Below are 20,293 nucleotides of genomic sequence, written 5' to 3' on the forward strand. Positions count from 1 at the left end.
CACAGAGAGGACAGAAAGGAAACATACTCTCGCTTTAGGCTTACAGAACCACCATCAGAAAAACTTCTGCCAGTTAAAAAAAAAAAAAAAAAAAAAAGGAGGGATTCATACATTTAAGAAACACTGGTTGTGTTATAGCCTTTGCAGTATTATCAATGACTCAGAAAATCCCAAAACAAGAAACCAAAATCTCACTTTTCAAAACCAGCATATTTTGGAGGATTGTAGAAAGTCTGCTCCTCTTCTCAAAATGTCACACTTGTGTTTAGTGGAAACCAATTTGTCAATGATCCAATCACTTTGTTTGACAATAATTTAAAACATGTACTGAGAAGGTGAAGAAATCTCGGCAGTGCAAAATGATGAAGTCCTTTTCTGCTCAGCTGACTGATTTAAATCCCTGTCACAGCCTCCGGTGGGTTTTCACCTGCTGAACAATTAGAAATGGATTTCACATTAGTGAAGGAGAAGCGGGTGCAGCTAATGCATGGATGTCCCGTTGGAGGCTGCCGTTAAGGCCCGTCATGCAGTGGGAGTAATGGCCTTTAACGACCAACTCCCACCAGGGTTTGAGGAATTCCTCAGCTTTTCATTAGTCTCGCTGGCCTTGCATCATGAAGGATAATCTGAACATTCACATATTCTCTTATCAATAAGATAACCTATTTGCAGGAACTATGCTGCAGAAATGAAGGATATGTTCTTGTCATCTTGTTCATTACTCCTGTAGAGCACAGTCATCAATCACCAATCGCCCTGACTGAAATACTTACAGTGACTGTACAGTGCAGTCAGTACATCAGCCTAATATACACTGCGGATGGAACGGTTCGCAAACATTTCCCGTTCAGTTCATTTCACGGTTTTGTGGTCATTTATGTTCAGTTCGGTACATTTATGCTTCTAATGTGCTCGGCAAAAAAAAAAAAAAAAAACAGTTCGTTGTTTGACTTGACAAAACTCTGGCTAAGAACATGCAGCGTCTTTATTTAAAGTGTAGGTTTTCTAATTGGAGGCACACACTCAAGTGTGGGCAGGAGGGCATGTTACAGCGCAGCTCGAGCACTTCAACCGTATGCTTGAGATCTTATACCCTCCGAGACTACATAGGGCTGCATGTCTATTGCTATAAACACCCCCCCCCCGATGCTTTAGTTCTGGATTGTGCCCTGTCTGAATCTACATAAAGAGGCTGTTTAGATGCTCCTGGCAGAAGGAGCTGCCCTTTCCAACCCGACTCTCTCCTCCTTGCACTGTGAAGGGGGCTCACTGGGCACTGGGATGTCTTCTTCCATCGCTGCTAGCATAAGTAACACGTGCTTGCAGCGCTCGCACAAAGTCGCCGTTTTATCCACCGTTTGTTTTCCGTCATCGTCATCATAGGTAACGCTGAACCCACAGTGCTCCCATTCATCAGACTGCTGGCGAATGTTTCTCTGGGTTATTGGCACGAGTCTTTTCTTTCTTTCTTAATAGTCATTCGATTTTCTTTCTGCACGTGCCTCATAACCTACTTCAAATGACTTGAACAATACAGAAATGCGATGAAGGAGTGGGACTCTTTTTACCTTAACTGCTCCACCCCTAATATACACACTAACTTCCTCGTTCATGGTTCACCTGTTCACCGTGATCTGACTCCAGTCTGGGATTACGCCTCTGAATGGCCTGTGAGTCAGCTTTACAGTGAACTCTGTTTGTTGGCACAGATGGACTAACTAGAAGGAGGCTGACACGACAGAGCGGGTCACCGCTGCTGCCACGTGAAGCCCGACCGCTCGCTCTGTCTCGAGAGAACTTGGTTCACAGGAACACACAGTCCGTTCTCAAAACGCTGCTCATCAAAAGAGGGGAGCCCCAGCTGAAAGAAGTGGGAGCGCCAGGCTCTGTATTCAACACTAATTTACTGTGAAAGGAGACAAACGTCATGCGGAGAATGTGCATTTTATTCGACTGCTGGGCCTCTTGTTGAGGTTGTCATCCAAAACAGCCATCAGCTCTGGAGAATTATCAAATTTCACATGACGTTGCGAAGAATATTACATTTGCCATGTCCTGAGGCCAGCACGTGGAGGTTAAAGCCTCGCAGTCTAAATCAGGAGAAGTAATCTGAGATTAAAATGGTCATATGAAGTCTAGTGAGAGCACAAAGTGTGAAGAGAGCAGCAGACAAAAGATCACACAACTCATGGGATGTGAAATGGTGGGAAATCATTTCCAGGGCTGTGGTGCTTTGAATCCTGGCCAAAGTCAATCCTGGCATGATGGAAAAAAAACAAAAAAAAACAACAACCCAGAGCTAACGCTGCCTTCGTACATAAAGCGCACTAATTGTGCCTCTCTTCCACTGGGAGGGAAAAAAAACAAAAAAAAAAAACATGAAAAAGTGTTTTGATCTGAATATGAAAAGGGCCGATCCGGAGGATATGGTAGCCAGCTGTATGTCAGTGACAGGCAACCACAAGTTATTCAACAATGAACAAAGGAAAAAGAGTACGATTTGATGGCTACTGTCTTCTTCACGACTGAGTCAGTGATAATTTCATTTTAGTTTATCTCAGATATAACCTTTATGACCGACAGAATTAAGACATATTAAAACACCCAGCAGGGAGGGAGACCTTCATGCATAAACCATGACATGCTCACGATTTCAAAGCATGACGCTGAGTCTAGATTAGAGGCTGTACTTACATATTAAGTAAAGCTTGCTTTCTATTTCATTTGATGAAAATAATTAATTCAGCTCAGTTCAGTAATCCGTTCGAAAAAAATATCATGTGTCTTGAAATGTTCGTATCGATATCCATGAGATGTTTATGAAAATGTAAATTATTCATGCGGGTTTTTCTGCGTCCAGCATGTGTTACAGTCTCAAAGCTTAGTGGATATGTTTTTCTCTTGCATTTACTGCAAAATGACCAGGGTTTCTTTCCTGAGTACAGTGAAGGGATGGCGGCGGCAGCAGTAAACGCTCTTCCTCACCTGCATAGCGTAGAGGAGCATCCTTGTCCAGTGCAATTAGAGGCGGGTCCAGAAGAACTTTGTCGTCATTTTCCGTTACGATGCCGTGGTACGTCGTCTCGATCCATGGTTTGTGCTTGTTGACTGTGAGAAACAGAGAAATAGTGTCAGTGTCTAATTTCTGTCTTGAAAGACAACTGAAATAGAAACTGACGCGTTTTTAATGATCTCATTTCATGTCCGTTTGCTAAAATTTCTCGTCTAACTTTTATCTCCCCCCTCCGATGCAGCTTAAGTATAAATTTTTAATTCGGTTTTGGATGCTTTTAACGTTATTTTTAGAAGCACCGCAGAAAATAAAAGGATCACCTCCAGCAGGAACAGGCAACCACGAGCCAGAGAGGACCAAAGCTGTGCACGTTTGAGAGGAAACTAGTTCAGCTGGTGTCACACAGAGTGGGATGAAAACCACTGTGCTGAACATCCTACTCCATCTTAAATCTACAATGTTCTTGATACTGTATTGTTCAATTATGAAACCAGATCATTTCAAGATGCTTTTATGATGCCTTCCACACCAGCACCGTCCTAAGAGACAGATCCACTATGATATCAGTGAATTGGTTTTGACAGCGGTACCACACGGGTGGTCAAGACTCTTGACTCCGAACTTTCAGGCCTGTTTGCAGCTACGGGTGCTCATCTGACTGGGAAGCGTCCCAGCTGCTTACAGGACTCGGTTGTAGCCGGCGGCTGCAGAAAAAAGCTGCAGTGAGTGACATATTTGGGCCGGCTCAGGGAACAGCGTCGATGCAGGGGGGGGGGGGAGATGGAGCTCTCTTGCAGCCAATATGTGCTCACTCCAGAACGGGAGGAGAGGCAAGCATTCCTGTACTACTGATCTGCAAAAGGTAATGCTAACTCTGTCTGACGGAGTGCTGCGGGGGACAGATCCGCAGGGAAACGCAACCACACCAGGCAAAGCACAAAAAACAGGATGTCCAGATCACCCTGTGACTGTAGTTTTTGGAGTGATAGATTTACTTCAGGCACAGTAACGCATGAGGGAACCGTTACATAACTGCCTTGTTAGTAACAGCTCTATTTTTTTTTAACTGTTTGATCACAAAAAAAAAAAAAAGAAGCATTATTTTGTTTCTTTTGCGGCTACCGAAGATGGAGAGCCAGAGCGAGTTAAAGTCTCTACGCACTGCTTCCTCTGTCCTCAAATAAACCGCACTGTTCTTGAAAATGTAAACATGTGTCTGATATATTCAATGTGACCAGACCATGTAGTCTTCCAAACATTGAACGGCTGCAACAGCCTAAACAATCAATGGCAGGAATAATCGACCACAACAAAATAATGTGGCCCAAATGTAATGTAGGGAAACAGTTCCAGTTACACAATCTGTCTGAGGTTGACAATGATCCGCATTCATAATTTATAAAACGTGATAATTTGACCGTGGTTAAACAGGAGCATTCCCTTGAATTTTAGTAACACATGCTATATTTAAGTTGTTATGAGTAACATGAAATTAACTCTTGTCAGCTAGAAATAAAGTTCTATGTTCGTTCACTTTTCTGTAAGATCCAAGTCTCTGGGACAAAAAGCAACGAAGTCCATATTGACTTTTAGTAAATAAGTAAAAATTTAATTCCCTGCTTTATGAGCTTTTCAACTCTAAATGATCGCGCTGCAGCAAAAGGTTCCACTGCTGAGTTTCTTAAATAAAAGCCTTTAACAGTTTAGTTCGTGACTATAAGGCCCATTTTGTTATTAGTCGACTGAAAGCACTGTTGAAAGGAGAGTTCGCTACTGCTTACAAGAATAACTTATTGTAGATATTGCTGTCCAGAAGCCTACATTATTACTTTGTTTTGGTATCCTGAGCAAATGCACACATATTTTGGCATGTTTAACAGGATATATATAAAAAAAAAAAAAATGCCATAAAATTAAACTGCAAGTATCGTGATAAACAGGCCGCTATTCAGATATGCTTACACCACTATGTATTAATTAATCCATGACGCTAACTCCAGTCGTCTTCAATAGAAATGCAAAGATGCTATGTGCAACAACGGTTAAGTGTTGGTCATGCGAGATGGAACCACATAACATTCCCTCAAACCAAAAAAATAACTGTCCATCTTAAAAGTCATCCTGATCACAACAACCGATTTTTTTTTAATAACAGAGAGAACGTGCAAATATTGGCAATTGGCAAAAATCATTTGAAAATGCTGACATATCAGATATTAAAAAAAATCCTATTAAAAAAATCCATTTAGATACAAATTTTACATGTTTAGTTGTTTGACATTGATGACAATGCAAAACCTGAAAGAAGCATCCTCCAGACCACATTTATCCGGTTAAACATGCACAATCAAACATTATGCACACAACACTCATCTCCAAAGTCAACCTTGTTTCAATAGACAGATTAATTACTGTTGTCAGCGTCACCGGGCTTGTAACACGTCCACAACTGTACATTTTAACTGCAGTTTTGTGTATTTTAAACTCTGAAAAATGTAAGTTTGTACTCAACATTATATACATAAAGGTTTCAAAAACTTCATGTCAGCTGACCCAAAAGCTCATTAAAACATTTACAAAGGCATGTTGCTACTTGCTGACTTACACAAATTAATACATGCAGATTTAACAGCAGTAACACCATTTCCCCTTTGAGTCTTTGCAGTTAAATCCTATTTGCAGTACGTGGAATTAAATCTGCAGCTCTTTTATGTTGCAGAAAGAGTCGACATCACACATGCGTCATCTGACTCACAGAAAGACGCCTGACGTTCAGTAGCACGACCTGTGCTACAATTAAATTGTGATCTTCAAATGGAAAGTAAATAAAGCGAAAACCCACGACAGCATAAATAAATAATTAAGATGTTTACAGATGACATTAAATGTCAATCATGCCAAATCCAATTTCAGCGACGCAAATTACTTCCATTTATGTCGTCACACAATTCAGTGTAATTCTCAGGGATTGAAAAAACAGTTACAAAGTTAAAAAAAAATTAATTAAAATCCCCAGCTGCATAAAACATTATTTAATAATTGAACACAGCACAACAAAACACAGCATGATGATGGCTACCTGACAGAGCCTACGCTTAACAAGGCATAAAGAACATTAGTCCAAAGACTACTGCCATTTCAATTTAAACAGTTCCACTGTAAGAAAGGCCTTTGCCAAAATGAAAAGTGTATCCCCACGTCTCAGATCTACATGGAGATTTAAAATCACTTCACATCCCTGGTTAAATATTGTCCTGCAAATCAGCGGTTAATAGGAAGGAGTAGATGAGCTTGCCAGTGAGTCTGTATTGATGAAGTCTTTGCTCAGCGTCTCGTGACCTGCAGTGAGGTGGATGTCTTCAGACAGATTGCCGGCCAGACTACTGCAATAATCTGCTTTGACTTCCACAGAGTCACAGTTACTGCTAGCTCGGTCACATGTGGGCCTCATTTGTCCACGAGTCTTTTAACAGCCTTCAGCACCGAGGTGCACAAGCAGTATCTCCTGCAGGTGTAAGCAAAATATTTCAACCCAATCTGAACCAGTAACAACCGAGTAACCAAACAAGATGGCTGTCTGATGAGGGGGGCGGGGGGGACGTTTATGTCTGGTCTACTCCAATGTTATTCCCCTTAACTTAAAAAGCAGCACGTCCATTTGTGTGGTACAAATCGCCACACCGGCAAATCTGTACTTTAGAGGGCGCATTTCATCCACCGTAAACAGGCCCACCAATCAAATACCTGCACACACAAATATCACCTCATCAACCCTGTGCTGTGATACCAAGCTAAATCTAGGACCAATCCCCTGCAGTGATCCGAGAGCAGCACCAATAAAAATCAAATTTAAAAAAAAAGAGTTGATGCAGATACAAGCACTGATGGAAAAAGTGTAACGTGAGTGAGTGGAGGTATGAGGACGGATGAGGACGACCCTGAAGCCCCGAGACAAACTCAAAAACAAAGTGCACCCCTGCTGTGCATTGCCATTAACATCAAAGCCCCCTTTCATTCAGAAACCTCCCATGAAATGACATCTGAAACAGTATTTTATCTCAAGCATGAAATTATCATACATTGCGTGAAATTGCAGACAAGGCCCTTTTGGCAAGATGGCTTCATCGAACGGAGAGAACAGTTGTTGTGCTGTGGACTCGTTCACAAACAACATTTGACACAAAGCAAACAAAAATGTGATTGATTTGCACAAACGCAGACGCCATGTTCTTGAGAACTGTGTATTTTCTTACAAGCGATCTATATTCCTCATAGAATAGCATTCTTACGATCATAAGGGATGGAGTATGTGTTATAAAGGAGGGAGAATATGTTTTAAGAGGGGAGGATTTAGGATTTAGGGTGGAATAAGATTAGAAAAAGGGCTTTGAAACGATGTGGCCTGAGAGGGGCCCGCTGCTGCAGCACGGAGAACGATCAGCCTGGACGACTGCCATTTTCTTAATTTAACTTAATTAGGAAACCAGTCCATCCAATACAATGCGTACTCACTACTAGCACAATTACAACCTGCAGACTTAGTCATTCAGAAGACAGTTCAAGACTCTTTAAGATCCAACATTAAACTGATTAACTTTTGGCATATTGTCTTGTCTTAGTGATTTTGCAGTAAAATGAACCCGATACGGATGCGCGTGTCAATCGCTGCTGAATCCCATGTGAGCCTGAAATTAACAATTTTATTAATCAATCCATCAATTTTGTTGCTGAATTTTCATGGGGTGACACCTTCAGTCCAAAGCTCAAAAAATGAACATGACAAAAAACAGAAAAAGCAGCAAATCCTAAAATGTAAGAAGCAGAATTTTCTTTAATGTTTTTACTCATTAAAAGACTTGGACAATTAATCAATCATCAAATTTGTAGCAGCATAATTTTCTCTTATTAATTGTCTAATCTATGAAAATTTGTTCGGCTTTAAACTCAGGAAAAACGGCGCAAAATAAAAAAAACTAAAAAAAAACTCACATATTGAAACTGAAGGGCGTCACGACTAAGTGAGGAAAAGCTGTCTTGACTAAAACTGCAGGTTCAGCTGTCGGTGAAAAACGCTGCTGTCTAAGGATACGTCAAAGTTAACAGTTGGCAGAACACAATAACTGCGAGAGGCTGCCTCCGTTATCACTGCCTCTGGATGTATCAAATATAACAGCTAAATCAGAAAGACAAAGTTGTTGTCATTTTATGATGCCTTGGAGGCAAAAACAAGTAGAACGGTATATTATTAACCTCATTTAACGAGTCTTCCTGCTGGAGTGCAGACTGATCGCATAGAATCAAGACGAACTCATTTTTTTAGATGACTGCGCACACACACACACATGTACATTTGCAGGTTAAAGAGGAAAAAAAATGGCGTACAGTTACTCACCATTCTATTTCTGACACAAAGAAATCGTTGGCCTCAATATAAATATTAGATGAAGACCTAGGATATAAATACAGATATAATGGGCCGATATTAGCCTCTTGCTGAATAATAAATACTAACCCGGCAGTGTTATCCCCTGCCAACGTATGCAAAAACAAAAATGTTTGTGTTTTTTTTTAACAGCATCCACCTCAAGCATGCAGCGACAAATAAAATCTCCTTTATACAATAGCCAGGAAGGAAATTATTCCGCCCCAGTGTGGCAGACCCATGAAAAATAAAAAAAAAAATCATTTAAGAAGCCTTGGAGAAATGAACAAACACACATATCAATTGGTTACTGTAAATGCACAGATGGTGAGTTACTGGACGCACTTCCAGCCCAGCGCCACAGTGCACAGTGGTATGCAATCCTGTTACACAGCAAACAAAGCCAATGACATTTAATCCTATTATGGGACCCGTCTATTTCACTCGCTGACGAGGTTGAGCAAGACATCAAACTGTAACAAAAGCAGGCCCCTGCCAAGTTTTTACCCTGGACATGCAGATAGGAGCACGATACCACTTTATAAGAAGAATATATAGAACGTAAGAACACCTTGACGTCTCTTAACGTGTCCAAATGGTCGACAGGAGGAGAACTTAAGAGATCAGGAACATTTTCGCAGGGTCGACACTCGGCTGACTGCTGACACAGGTGGATGAGGATGAAGTACTTGGTTTGGCGGTGCGTGCCAAGCTGTGCCGTGGCGGGCCATCTACAGATGAGCTCTGTGAACCAGAGGGGGTGTTTTAAGATACTATGGCCGGTTATTACAGAGGGGTTTGCTTCCCTCTCTTTGAAATGTACTGTGGGGGGGAAAAAAACAAAAACAATCAGGCAGACCTTGAATCATGATCGGTGATCAGTAATCCGAACAACGGTCACAGCTGCAGCTTGAGGCTGAGACCAGGATGGCGAGCACTTATCCCCACATCGGTTACTCACAAACATGATAGTGCACCATGTTTTAGCAAGGAGAGGAATCCTCTTTGATATAAAACCTTTTGTTGTCCAGTGTGATTACCACTGCAACTTTTGTGCTTGCCTTGCAACTGGTTTACCCACAGGACGATCAATAGCTTTAGAAAAGGCTTAAAAGGATTCTGCTCTCTTTCCAAACAAACAAACTGTTTCTGTGGATTTGATCTTAAATTTGACACAAATAAATCAACACAACAATAACACCATCAGCAGCCAATAATGTCAAACTTTAAAGCAATCTTTCGGGATTCACAAACTTCCTGTGGAGGCACAAATTAAACGGTGAGACGCCACCACAGACTTCCTTCATGACCCCCAAAGAGTGAGGGAACATATTCATTCACACGGTCACAAAGACAAAGCCCCATAATGGTTGCCTGGCCCTTTCACTGAAGCGTTAACTATACAGTTTGACCTATTAACCGTGATGAAACACTTCCTGCGAGAATGTCTGAGCGACAATGGGTCCTGGTAATCCTGAGATTCAATAGGCAGCCTGTACACACCATGGCACTGATGTGCTGCCTCTTTCTCATAGAGGGAGGGGGGAGGGGGGGTCAAATCTCTGTACTTCCCCAACACTGATGTTGTGAGTCAGTAACTCTGAGCCGGAGACAAGATCAATTTCCCAAAGGGACAGTACAGTATATTAGAGCTGCACCAATATGTCGATTAATTGATTTATTGTTGACAGAAAATGAATCACCAACTATTTTGATAATCTATTAAACATTTTGCGTGACTTCTTAATTGAAAAAAAATTTAAAACAAATTCTGATTGCAGCTTCTTGTATTTGAATATTTTGTGTTTCTTTTTTTACTCCTTCGTGATAATTAACCGAATATCGTTTGGTTGTGGACCGCTTGTCGGGACAAAACAAGATACTTGAGGCAGCATCTTGAGCTTTGGAAAACGCAGGTAGATACTTTTTGGTATTTTCCGACATCTTTAGGACAAAACAGCTGATCGTATAGTCAAGAAACTACTCAATAGATTATTTGATAACGACAATAATCATCAATTGCATATCTTGATCTTGAACGCTTGACAAAAGTTTAACGCATGTCCAGCTAGTGTACAAATGTCACTACCGGTATTGAATAAACCAAAATACAACGATGTAAACCGGGTTACAAGCAGAAAAACCCTCCACAGCTGTCCAGTTTGTAGCAGCATCGTAGCAGCATATGATCAGTGTGTAATTTTCAGATGAGGCCTCATAATGCCCGGGAACCTCTGAGGACTTGTTGTGTAATGATGATGCAGCAGTCACGTGTCCGGCCTGCGATGTGCTGCGCAGCTCTGTCTCATCGATTTGGCTCATATTTCACGTTTGATGTCCGGCAGCCTGCGAGCCTTCAACTCCTTTGATTACATGTAAATGTGAATCTCGACTGCGCTCCACAGAAGGCTGGTCACCTCTGAGCAACACATCACTCTCTGGTGCATTAATAAATCAAATATCCATTCGCACCCATCACATTCATTTGAGTCCTGCAAAATTTCACATTACACTGAAGTACATTGTACAGAAAAATATTACTATCCTACCATACAGACAGCAGACTGGAACTGTGTGTCTTAGTATTTAGATTACATACGAAGCAGCTAATGCATGTGGTTAAACTTTGGTGAAATGCACTGCATCATCAGTCTTCGCCCCGGTGCAAATGTTTGCTTTAGCCAGGCTTGTAAACAAATTACAATTAGCAACATAACATGCCAATCACAGGCGACGTTAAGTGGCAGCACGGTCCACAAGCAGAGTGTGTGCAGACTGTCTTTTTGTTGTCTGAGACTAAATAAAGCCTCTCTGTTGCCAGGTTGTTCATATTTGTCCCATCAGCTGCAGCACAGCACGGAAGGAGGAGGAAGAAAGAGGAAGAGCGTCTGCGCTCGGCCTACGGTCGGAGCCTGAGGTGTTTCCAAGGAGAGTTTGGAAAATTCTGAGCAGCTCAAACTGGGAAAACAAAAATACAGACAAATATGCGATATGCACCAAAATCTTAAGTATATTTAATTCTGTGTTTGCCGAAAGCAAGATTTTTCTCGCAGAGAGCTGTTTTTTTAAATAACAGCCACAAGGGGCCTCAATGGCTGTTTAGAAGCTGCTACGGGCCTAATCTAAGTCAGACAGAAATATCCGACGGAAACAAAAAGACGTCAGATAGGCGAGTCTGAGAGAAGGAATGACTTCAACTGTGCTGGTAAGTGGTTCTCTCCTTAATCAATGAACAGTCTGCTCATGGTCTGAAACAGTGGGCACACTTCTGTTTGTCTTGCTTTACAAGCTCCCGAGCATGTTGACGCAAACCACTTCCATCACAGACGGCGGACTGTTTCCAGAGGCCCGCAGACCCTTAAAGGGAAGCCCCGGACCTCAGGGGCCCTCGCTCCCTAAACACCCCGTTCGCACAGGACAGCCTCTCAGTTTCCCTGCCAGGCAACAACATTTGTTTGTCTTGTGTGCACTCACAACCGCCCAACAGAGCGAACACACCCCGGACGGCCGGAGCGCTCCTCAGAAGAGGGGGTTGGGAGCCACAGGGCCCTGAACGCAACTCAATCACCTCTCTGTGTGAGCCGCACAAAAGAGCCAGTGAGAGCGAGAGCGAGACGCAGGGATCTCTGCACAGGCGCTCGCGTGGAGCCGACCTGAGGCAGGTAACGTGCTCTCTGGTTACCCGTTTCCCATGGAAGCTGAATCTTAATGTGAACACGCCCCAAACGTGAACGGCTGCGCAGTGCCATTTTTTTTTTTCCTCCTGGAAGCAAACGGGACGCAGGGAAGGAGGTAACACGGCCCGATAAGCTGCAGATGTGGGTTGAATTAAATACTGTATGCTCTGGGTTTTATTACAAGGAAATAACACAATGTGATATTCGTCACTGGCTATTAATTTAGGAGTTAAGACATTCTTTTTCAGTTCTGACACTTTAAATGAGATAAAAAAAAAAAAAAAAAAAAAAATTAAAAAGGATATTTTCTGTTCCATGTTTTGCAGACTTGGATGGTTTGAAGCAAAAATGATCTTCAAATGTTAATATTGAAGAAAGAAAAATCCTATAATTGAAAAAAAAAAACATTTTGGCAGAATTTTAATTGAGTTCTAAAATTTGAGGATAAATGAATTAAAAAGCACTGATATTCTTTCCAATACTGGTGTTTGTATATCTCATGCAGGACAATGGAAAATCAAACTCCTTTCTCGGTGGCCGACACAACTTCCCAGTCATCTGGCCAACTTAATATTCACAACTGAATGACCCATTCTCGACAGTTCACTGACTCCATTCAGCTCGTAAAGGCACCAATGAGAGGAAAGTCACCGCCGACCCAAATCGAGTGCAGTATTCTCATGGCCTAGGTGGCAAACTACCAAGTGGAAATGCTTCAACATCTTAGCACTTTCAGAAGGATTAACTCATATACACATTCTTGAGGGGCTCGAGTCGTGATCCTGCGAACAGTGACCGCACTGTGACGTGCTCAGCGGAGGTCTCGACCCCGACATCTGGGCCTGAAAGCCTTTTGTTCCTCTGAGAAGTGTCAGAATAAATACTGACAAAAATGTAAGAGTTAACTTGTAGGAGCAGAGCTTCTGCGTAGGGTAAGCAAACTGTTATACAGGGGCAATGCAGGGTAACATGTTTGGTGTTAGTTCTTATAAAACTTCACAGAAGCAGCTTTCAATTTTAAATCCCACTTTGGATGAAACAATCAGGGCAGAGGTGATGTTGGAAGATATCTCATGCCATGACGTAAAAAGCAGCCGATTAAGGCCTTTTACAAGACACTTAAACCCTGTATTGTGAGGTACAAAGCAACATTTTCCCCTAGATTCCCCACATTGAACCCTTTTTTTTGGTACCATTTCACAATTTTAACCATTCTTCATAAAAAATGTTATCCAATCTTCCTCACATCTGAACATATTTGGCTGAGTACGACAAAAGTTAACAGTTTTGGTGCCATTTGCACAGCTCGGACTCTCCTACACAGTTTTGAATGTTGCAGTGATGAGATACTGGAGTACAAACACAGAGAGCATTTCACCATCGTCAAATAAAATGGCTTCTATCGTACAGAACCACCCGAGTAACACAGCGGACATCTTCTTTGTCATCCTACCAGCTGCTGAAGACCTGACATGTTCAAAAATCAACTATAACAATATTTTTAAGACATACTTCTCTCACAACAGCATCGTGAATTACATATTTGGAGAAAAAAAAACAAGTCTGTAAACTGATGCTGAATAACAGCACACAGCAGAGTTATTCGAGCTGCATGCAAGAGGCGAACAATGCGGTCATTGTCAGCTGTGTGTATCCACGTAGTTTCTGTTTGCAATAACATAGCAAGATGACATGCGTCACGCAGACTATTGGTTAAGGCCTAAAGTGGGTTTAAATGGGAGGGTCTGCAGCACATAGAGAATATGAGCATGCTCATTTCTTCAGGGTCAACCAGATCACAGGTGGCAGACATCCTTCACTTCGGTTTCAGGGATGCTCTAATCAATGGAATTGGTTTCATAAGTCTGGCAGGAAGGAGGTTTAAACCACTATTTGGTTTTTAAAGGGAAGATTCTGTTTCACAGTGAGAAAGCTTGCGATTAAGCATTTACACTATGGCTGAAATGATCAGCAAACAGATCAGGTTAGATTTGTTGATAAAACAACAACAACAACAACAACAACAAATAATCATTTAAATTCTTTTTTCAAGTAAAAACAAGACTTTTTCTTGTACAAATCAAGAAAATGTTGCAAAATATTTCCCTGTATGAGATATGTCACATTATATAAACTTAAAAAAAAACAGAATTTTTTTTTAATGAGGTTATTACCAGGGGTTTAATCCAAGAGCTGTATCATGTGACTAACCAAGAAATACCATTTCAAAATGAAAATTGTAGATCTGATCCACTGCTCTGAAGGTCACTGGATTCATAGTACGTTGCTCCAGCACACGCAGGACGAGGAGAACTGAGGAAACTCTGACGTCTGACGTGTAATAAGTCGCAGCCACGTGAGGAGAGCGCATATGTTAACTCAGCGCCACACAAAAAGCAGGGCGTCCAATTTGTTCAACTACAATTACTTAATTCAATGATAAATGAGCCAAGACACTTCCCCGCAGCCAGCGCTTTCCCTTTGTCCGACTGCGTGCTCAGAAGACGCTCACGCATCTCAGCAGACCTAATGTTTGACTCGAGAACATGGGGACACTCAGCAGCTGCTCACGGTAACAGAAGATGAAATAGATCACATGGGTGAGACCTTGGAAACGAGCGACAGGCATCGTAGAGAACAAAACGAAAAACTCCAATAGGTGTCTATTAAAAAAAAAAAGCATGTAAAGAAGTGGCCGATAACACCTGAGAGTTTAAAATCTGCAGTGATTGGAGACTTCAGCAGCACCTCTGATCTGTGTTTACTCCAGTATTACACACACCAGCGTTTCCTCACTGGACGAGTAATGAATTATACAGTCTAGGTACGATTTTTTTTTTTTATGCGTCTCATTCCAAATTTGTTTCAACAGATCCTCTGAGTTCATCAGTGGTAAATGTTTGAATAGGTCAATAGCTGAGAAACAAAACATCCTTTGTCGGTGCTTGTAAATTCAGCTGAATGTGCCGGACCTCGATCTGTTTCTGTAGTGATAACATCAAATCATTTGTAATGAGAGAATACAAGGACGGGACCTATTTAAGGGGAAAAAAAAACAACTGTGTAGTATTTGGTTTCCTCATTCAGTGCAAGATGGCTGGTAGTAAAAGAAATATGAGCAACAATAAGGAGAGAGGTGGTGCACAAAATAAAGGAGTAACCTTTGGTTAATGAAAGATAAGCCCTCACCAAGATGGTTGTTTCACAGGTTTGCTTTGCTGATAAGAGCAGGAAAGGCAGCAGGTGCACTTTGCGCGCGCACACACACGCGCGCACACACACACACACACACACACACACACACACACACACACACACACACACTTGACTACGACATAAAGAGTCACGTTCACACCCTCCACCCAGGACCAAGTGCTACAGGCCTTTTCCTTTAGATTGATGAGAAAAATAAATTAAGTTACTGCTGTACAAATGGTGCTGTGCGTTCCCAGCTCCTTGGCATGGAAACAGGGAAAATATGGCCCCTGTGCGTATCTTTGTGAGAAACTATATCCCTTTCACTGTCTTTGCTTTGTTCATAGGGCGTATATTACAATAAGTGTACCATTAAAAGTACAACAAGCACACACAGGCCTCCGGCGCTGGTGACTGCCCAGGCACGCCGATGTGGCCAGTGACTGATATGCACCTGCCTTGCCTTTACACACCCAGGAACAGGAAGCTCTCCCTGGGGAGGCCAGTGAGTTTAAGCACAGTCTATAAATTCATGCAGGGAGGGTGTTCAGATATGTGAGCTGCTGTGAGGAGGGAGGTGGACCGCCCTGCAGCAAATAAAGCCATGTTCCTCCTCAGTGTGTCCATCCGTGACGTTGCGAAAGAAGAGTGCAGATGCACTTTCAGAGCCTGTGTAGTTTCTGGTCCTTAAGGAGGGCCGGACCCATTGAGATTTTTTTTTTTACTTTTTAAACACCAAAGCCTGCAATCGCAGCACATAAATGTTTAAACCCACCGACAAAAACAGGGGACATGTGAAGAGGGATCTGCAATGCGTAGCTAACCAACCTCCATCCTGGTGCGACCACCTTGCGAAACGAAAAGTAATAGCCCAACTAATGGAAGAATAAACCTGTCGTTTAATATCACTGAATATAAATATATATACATATGTTGTTGTTTTTTTTTTGGGGGGGGGGGGGGTTTAAAAGGAGGGGTAACGAAACATATCATTACTGGCTTTAATGCAAATGTATTGCTGAATATTGAAAAAGAAGATAAGTACAGAGAGTACCAGACACAGGCCAGTGAAAAAGCAGTAACTCTGCAGAGGGTGGGACGTGTTTTTAATCCTAATAAAAAGGGCTGAAGAAGGACGAGAACAGACGAGCACCCAAAAATAGAATCGATGCAGATGACAGAAGGGGGTCGTTTCGCAGCTTTGATATGATCACGCATTCAGGACCGAGTGTTAAACGCAGACAATAGCTGCAGTTTAAATTGTAAGTGTATTTTCTGGTTGTCTTAAGAGGCTAAATTGGGCAGAATATATCGCAGGGTGTACTTGCTATCGGCGGGTGACTTCGCCACATCCCTCCGCTGCGGCTGGCTCCGGAGCTGACCATCCCTGAACAGGTTCCTGAACACGCATCCTTCAGGACGGCACAAGCCTGGCTAACCTTTCTCTTTTCACCTTCAGCGTCTGGAAACGACCCGGAGGCTCCGACAGAGACGGAAACCTCCCGGTCCAAACGTTTACACCGCACAAAGAAACCCGTGTGACACGCAAACAAGACACAACGGGATATAAATCCCGGCTTAGTTACCTTTAGCTGCGTCCACCGCACATAATAGTCCGAGGACCAGTCCGACGGCGGATGCAAATTGCTTACTCCCTCGGAACCGCATCCCGACTTCGAGTTCAACCCAAGTCAAAGACAGCCTTCTTCTTCCCTCGTCGGTCAGGCAGTGTTTGTCTGACAAGAAAAATAAAATCCAGGAGATGAGTGTCGGTTACCACGGTAGCTCTAAGATGGCCGTCGTCGCCGCCGCCGCTCTGCTGCTGCTATCCCCTTCAATCGCCGCTCCTCGCGCAGTTTTGCACCTTGCTGCGTTCAGGGGCTGTCGGAAATCTGATAAACACGTCCCACACAGAGTCTTGTTACGTATTTTCGCTTCTAGTGGTGGAAAGTACATAAGTACATTTACTTAAATACTGTACTTAAGTACAAGTATGAGGAACTTGTACTTTACTTGAGTATTTCCATTTTATAAAGAGGGAAATAATTTTTTTTTTTTTTTTACTCAAACAGCATATAGCTTATTTATGTGACAGCTTTAGTTCATTTTAAGATATAAATTTGACACAATGAATGATGTAAAAAGTTTTTAAAATGCAACACATTGTAGAGATTAAAGCAATAGTTGGAATAGTTTCCAATCTTTCTGGCTTCTAATATCTGACGAAATGTTTTTCGCGCTAAACATCTCTCGTCAGTAGCTAAATGGTTACATGATCCAACATCTCACTAAAAATCTAATATTAGGGAAAAAGGTCAAAAGGTGAATCTAGATTTATGTATTAGAACTTTGGTTTTTCTTCTCTCCTTTCCCAGTAATTTTCTGTTGACCCCTCAAATATACCTGCTGTCAGTGGATATAAAACTTGATATAAATTGGTTCAAACCAGCTCGACCTGAGCAGGTACAAGAGTAGCATGATGCTTACACACTGATGCTTCAGTATGAATAATCTAATCATGTTATATACAATAATGTATCAGTCAAAGGGAACAAAATGTAATGCTTAAAATGTTGCTGCTGGTACTTCTGTACTTTTACTTAAATTAAGATATTTTACACAGGGTTTGAACATGTAATTAATTATTTTACATTGCATTGTATTAGTGCTTTTCCTAAAGTAAATAATCTGAATGCTTCTTCCACCACTGCTTGCATCACCCACGACATGTTTTACTCAATATGTAACCATAGAATCACAATATAAACACAAAAGAAGGCGTGTGTCATGATTTACTTGGCAAGCAACTGGAGTCAATCAAATATGACCTAAAAAACCTAAATGGAAGCGATGACTGCAATTCCTTATTTTTAACCAACAAAACAGCCAAAAGAAATCTGTAGTTTAATAAAGATTTTCTTCATGGGAGAAAAACTGTATGCTACTAACTGGGAAAACTTGGCAACTGAAGTTGGGTCCCAGGATGTGTGTCGTGATCCAATTTTGAATTTTGGGGGTTACACAACTAAGCAATACCAACGGACATAATCAAAGCTGCTTTGTTACTCCATCTCAATGATTAAAGATTAAATAATGCTGCATTATATCAAAATTAATGTGTTTAGCAAGGAACAAATTATACCTATTTTAGGAATGGTCAGTTCGTTGTTATAATCCTCTTAGTTGTTAATAATAAATGCCAAAATAAACAAAATGTTACTGTACACCATCACATGCTAAGCATGAAACATTTTAATTATCAAACCAAAAAATATAATGTTAAATTGGTGGTTGATGCTTAACCTGTTAAAGTTTAAGGCTTTTTCAAGCAATCAACCAGTCCAAGTCAAATATATAAATGGCCCAAAATCTGAGCAGAAGAGGAGAACCTGAAGGCAGCATACATCCAAAGGATGGCCAGTGACGTCAATACTGTTATTGTGGGACCATGCAGCTAGTTTAGCACAGACAGCTAAACCAAGATTGAGGGCCAAATGCCTTCTGGTGCTGCAAAGGGGACTGGGAGGATAGCAGACACCCAGTGATCATAATAATGTAAAGTGCATGGCTGAATTAAACACGCCACTAAACAGATGAAGCTCAGGGGCAACCAAAGGTTCCTGCCTGCTTGAACCTCTTGAAATACAATGTAGAATAGTTTGACCCATGGCCATGCAGGCTGTCATCAATCGTTGTAGGCCAAGAATGAAACGTTTTTGGTATCAGTCCCTTCACCTATCTCGGGACTGGATAAATGTTCAGGGTGGAGGATACTGGTGGCAGAAAGGGGATCCATAGAGCATGTTGCCTTGAGGCCTTGCTGGGATTGTCCTGGCAAGGAAAAATATTTCAACAACATGACTCTTATCAGAATGTGACAAAATGTGTGAAACTGTTTATGCGCCTCTGAAAGTTGTTTAATGCTTTAGCCCGGACAGGCAAGACAGGATTTATAAATCTGAAATACATCTATACTTTCATTTCAACATGAGTTTATTCCACAGAGGGACACTCACACAAATGTCTCACAGTAAAGAGCAGCACGGCATATTGATCATTAATGACTTAAACACAATTTTCACCCTGCAGAACAACTACACAACAGCAAGCACACTGCAACGTGAGAATAGAAATTTCTCGAATTGTGAATGTGGGTGGCGACTGCCATCTAATCAACACCCTCCAATATAGATAGCACCCCTGAGGAGAGGAGTATGCGGTGCAATCAGAGAATTACTGAGGAGCATCTACTTTGCTAAATTTGCATCATACTGAGAAACCTTGATATGGCTGCTTCTAATGCAAATTCAGACACATGTAGCTTTAATTTGTTGTCTTGTAAATCAGATAGACTTTCGTGAAAAGGTCAGCAGTCCGTAATGGAAAGTCTTGCAGAATTTGTGAATAAAAACTGAATGAGACAATGTGTCTTGCTTTCATCACCTTTCAAAAGCTTCTTTTTTGTGTCACACTGGTTAAGCATCTTCTACAGTTCAGTTTACCCAAATAAAAGAAAATACATTTCAAAAAACAAAGAAATTCTTAAAAGCTGTCAAAACCATGTTGCAAGAATGGTCAGTCATTAGACCTTAGCACAGTCTTAATAGCTGCAATCATCACAGAGGAACAGCAAAGAATGGACATAGTTGTGTGAGGCCACAATTAAGTGATGGGTCTATAAACAGGGAGAGTCTATGGACATCAAGGCAGTAGCAGAGCTGAAGCACAATGCCTGTTTGTTTCCAGTTTGGCAACGCTTGAAGTGTCCAAGAGAAAGTGGAGGCCCCCCCCATCTCCCTCTAGTTTCTCTCACAGATGTCTGGCATGCTGGGGAGGGGACAGAGAGGCCATTATCATTTCTGATGAGCGGCATTAGAATGGCTTGGTGGATAGGTGTGACATCAACAAATACTTAGAAAGGTGTTATTTTCTCTGGACCATTGAACCCACTGCTGAGAGTACAAGTCTTCTCTTTAGGGATTCCCA

At 41.7% G+C, this 20,293-nt stretch overlaps 1 protein-coding gene across 2 annotated transcripts in view; it reads right to left on the bottom strand.

The window, feature by feature from the left end:
* clstn1 (calsyntenin 1) overlaps window positions 1-17,160 on the bottom strand; it is a 37,702-nt gene extending 20,542 nt beyond the window's left edge. The window contains exons 1-2 of one of the 2 annotated variants that reach the window (XM_069141222.1): window positions 16,894-17,160; window positions 2,986-3,108 (exon numbers count right to left, since the gene is read on the bottom strand). In XM_069141222.1, the coding sequence (XP_068997323.1) occupies window positions 2,986-3,108; window positions 16,894-16,975 (205 nt within the window). In that variant the 5' untranslated portion in view covers window positions 16,976-17,160. The remainder of the gene's footprint in view (window positions 1-2,985; window positions 3,109-16,893) is intronic. The other variant, XM_069141223.1, reaches the window with a different exon arrangement.
* Between the last annotated feature and the right edge of the window lie 3,133 nt (window positions 17,161-20,293).

Source organism: Embiotoca jacksoni, unplaced genomic scaffold (genome assembly GCF_022577435.1).
Source record: "Embiotoca jacksoni isolate LCO1_2020_lvr unplaced genomic scaffold, fEmbJac1.0.p SCAF_9, whole genome shotgun sequence".
NCBI classification, from domain to species: domain Eukaryota; kingdom Metazoa; phylum Chordata; class Actinopteri; family Embiotocidae; genus Embiotoca; species Embiotoca jacksoni.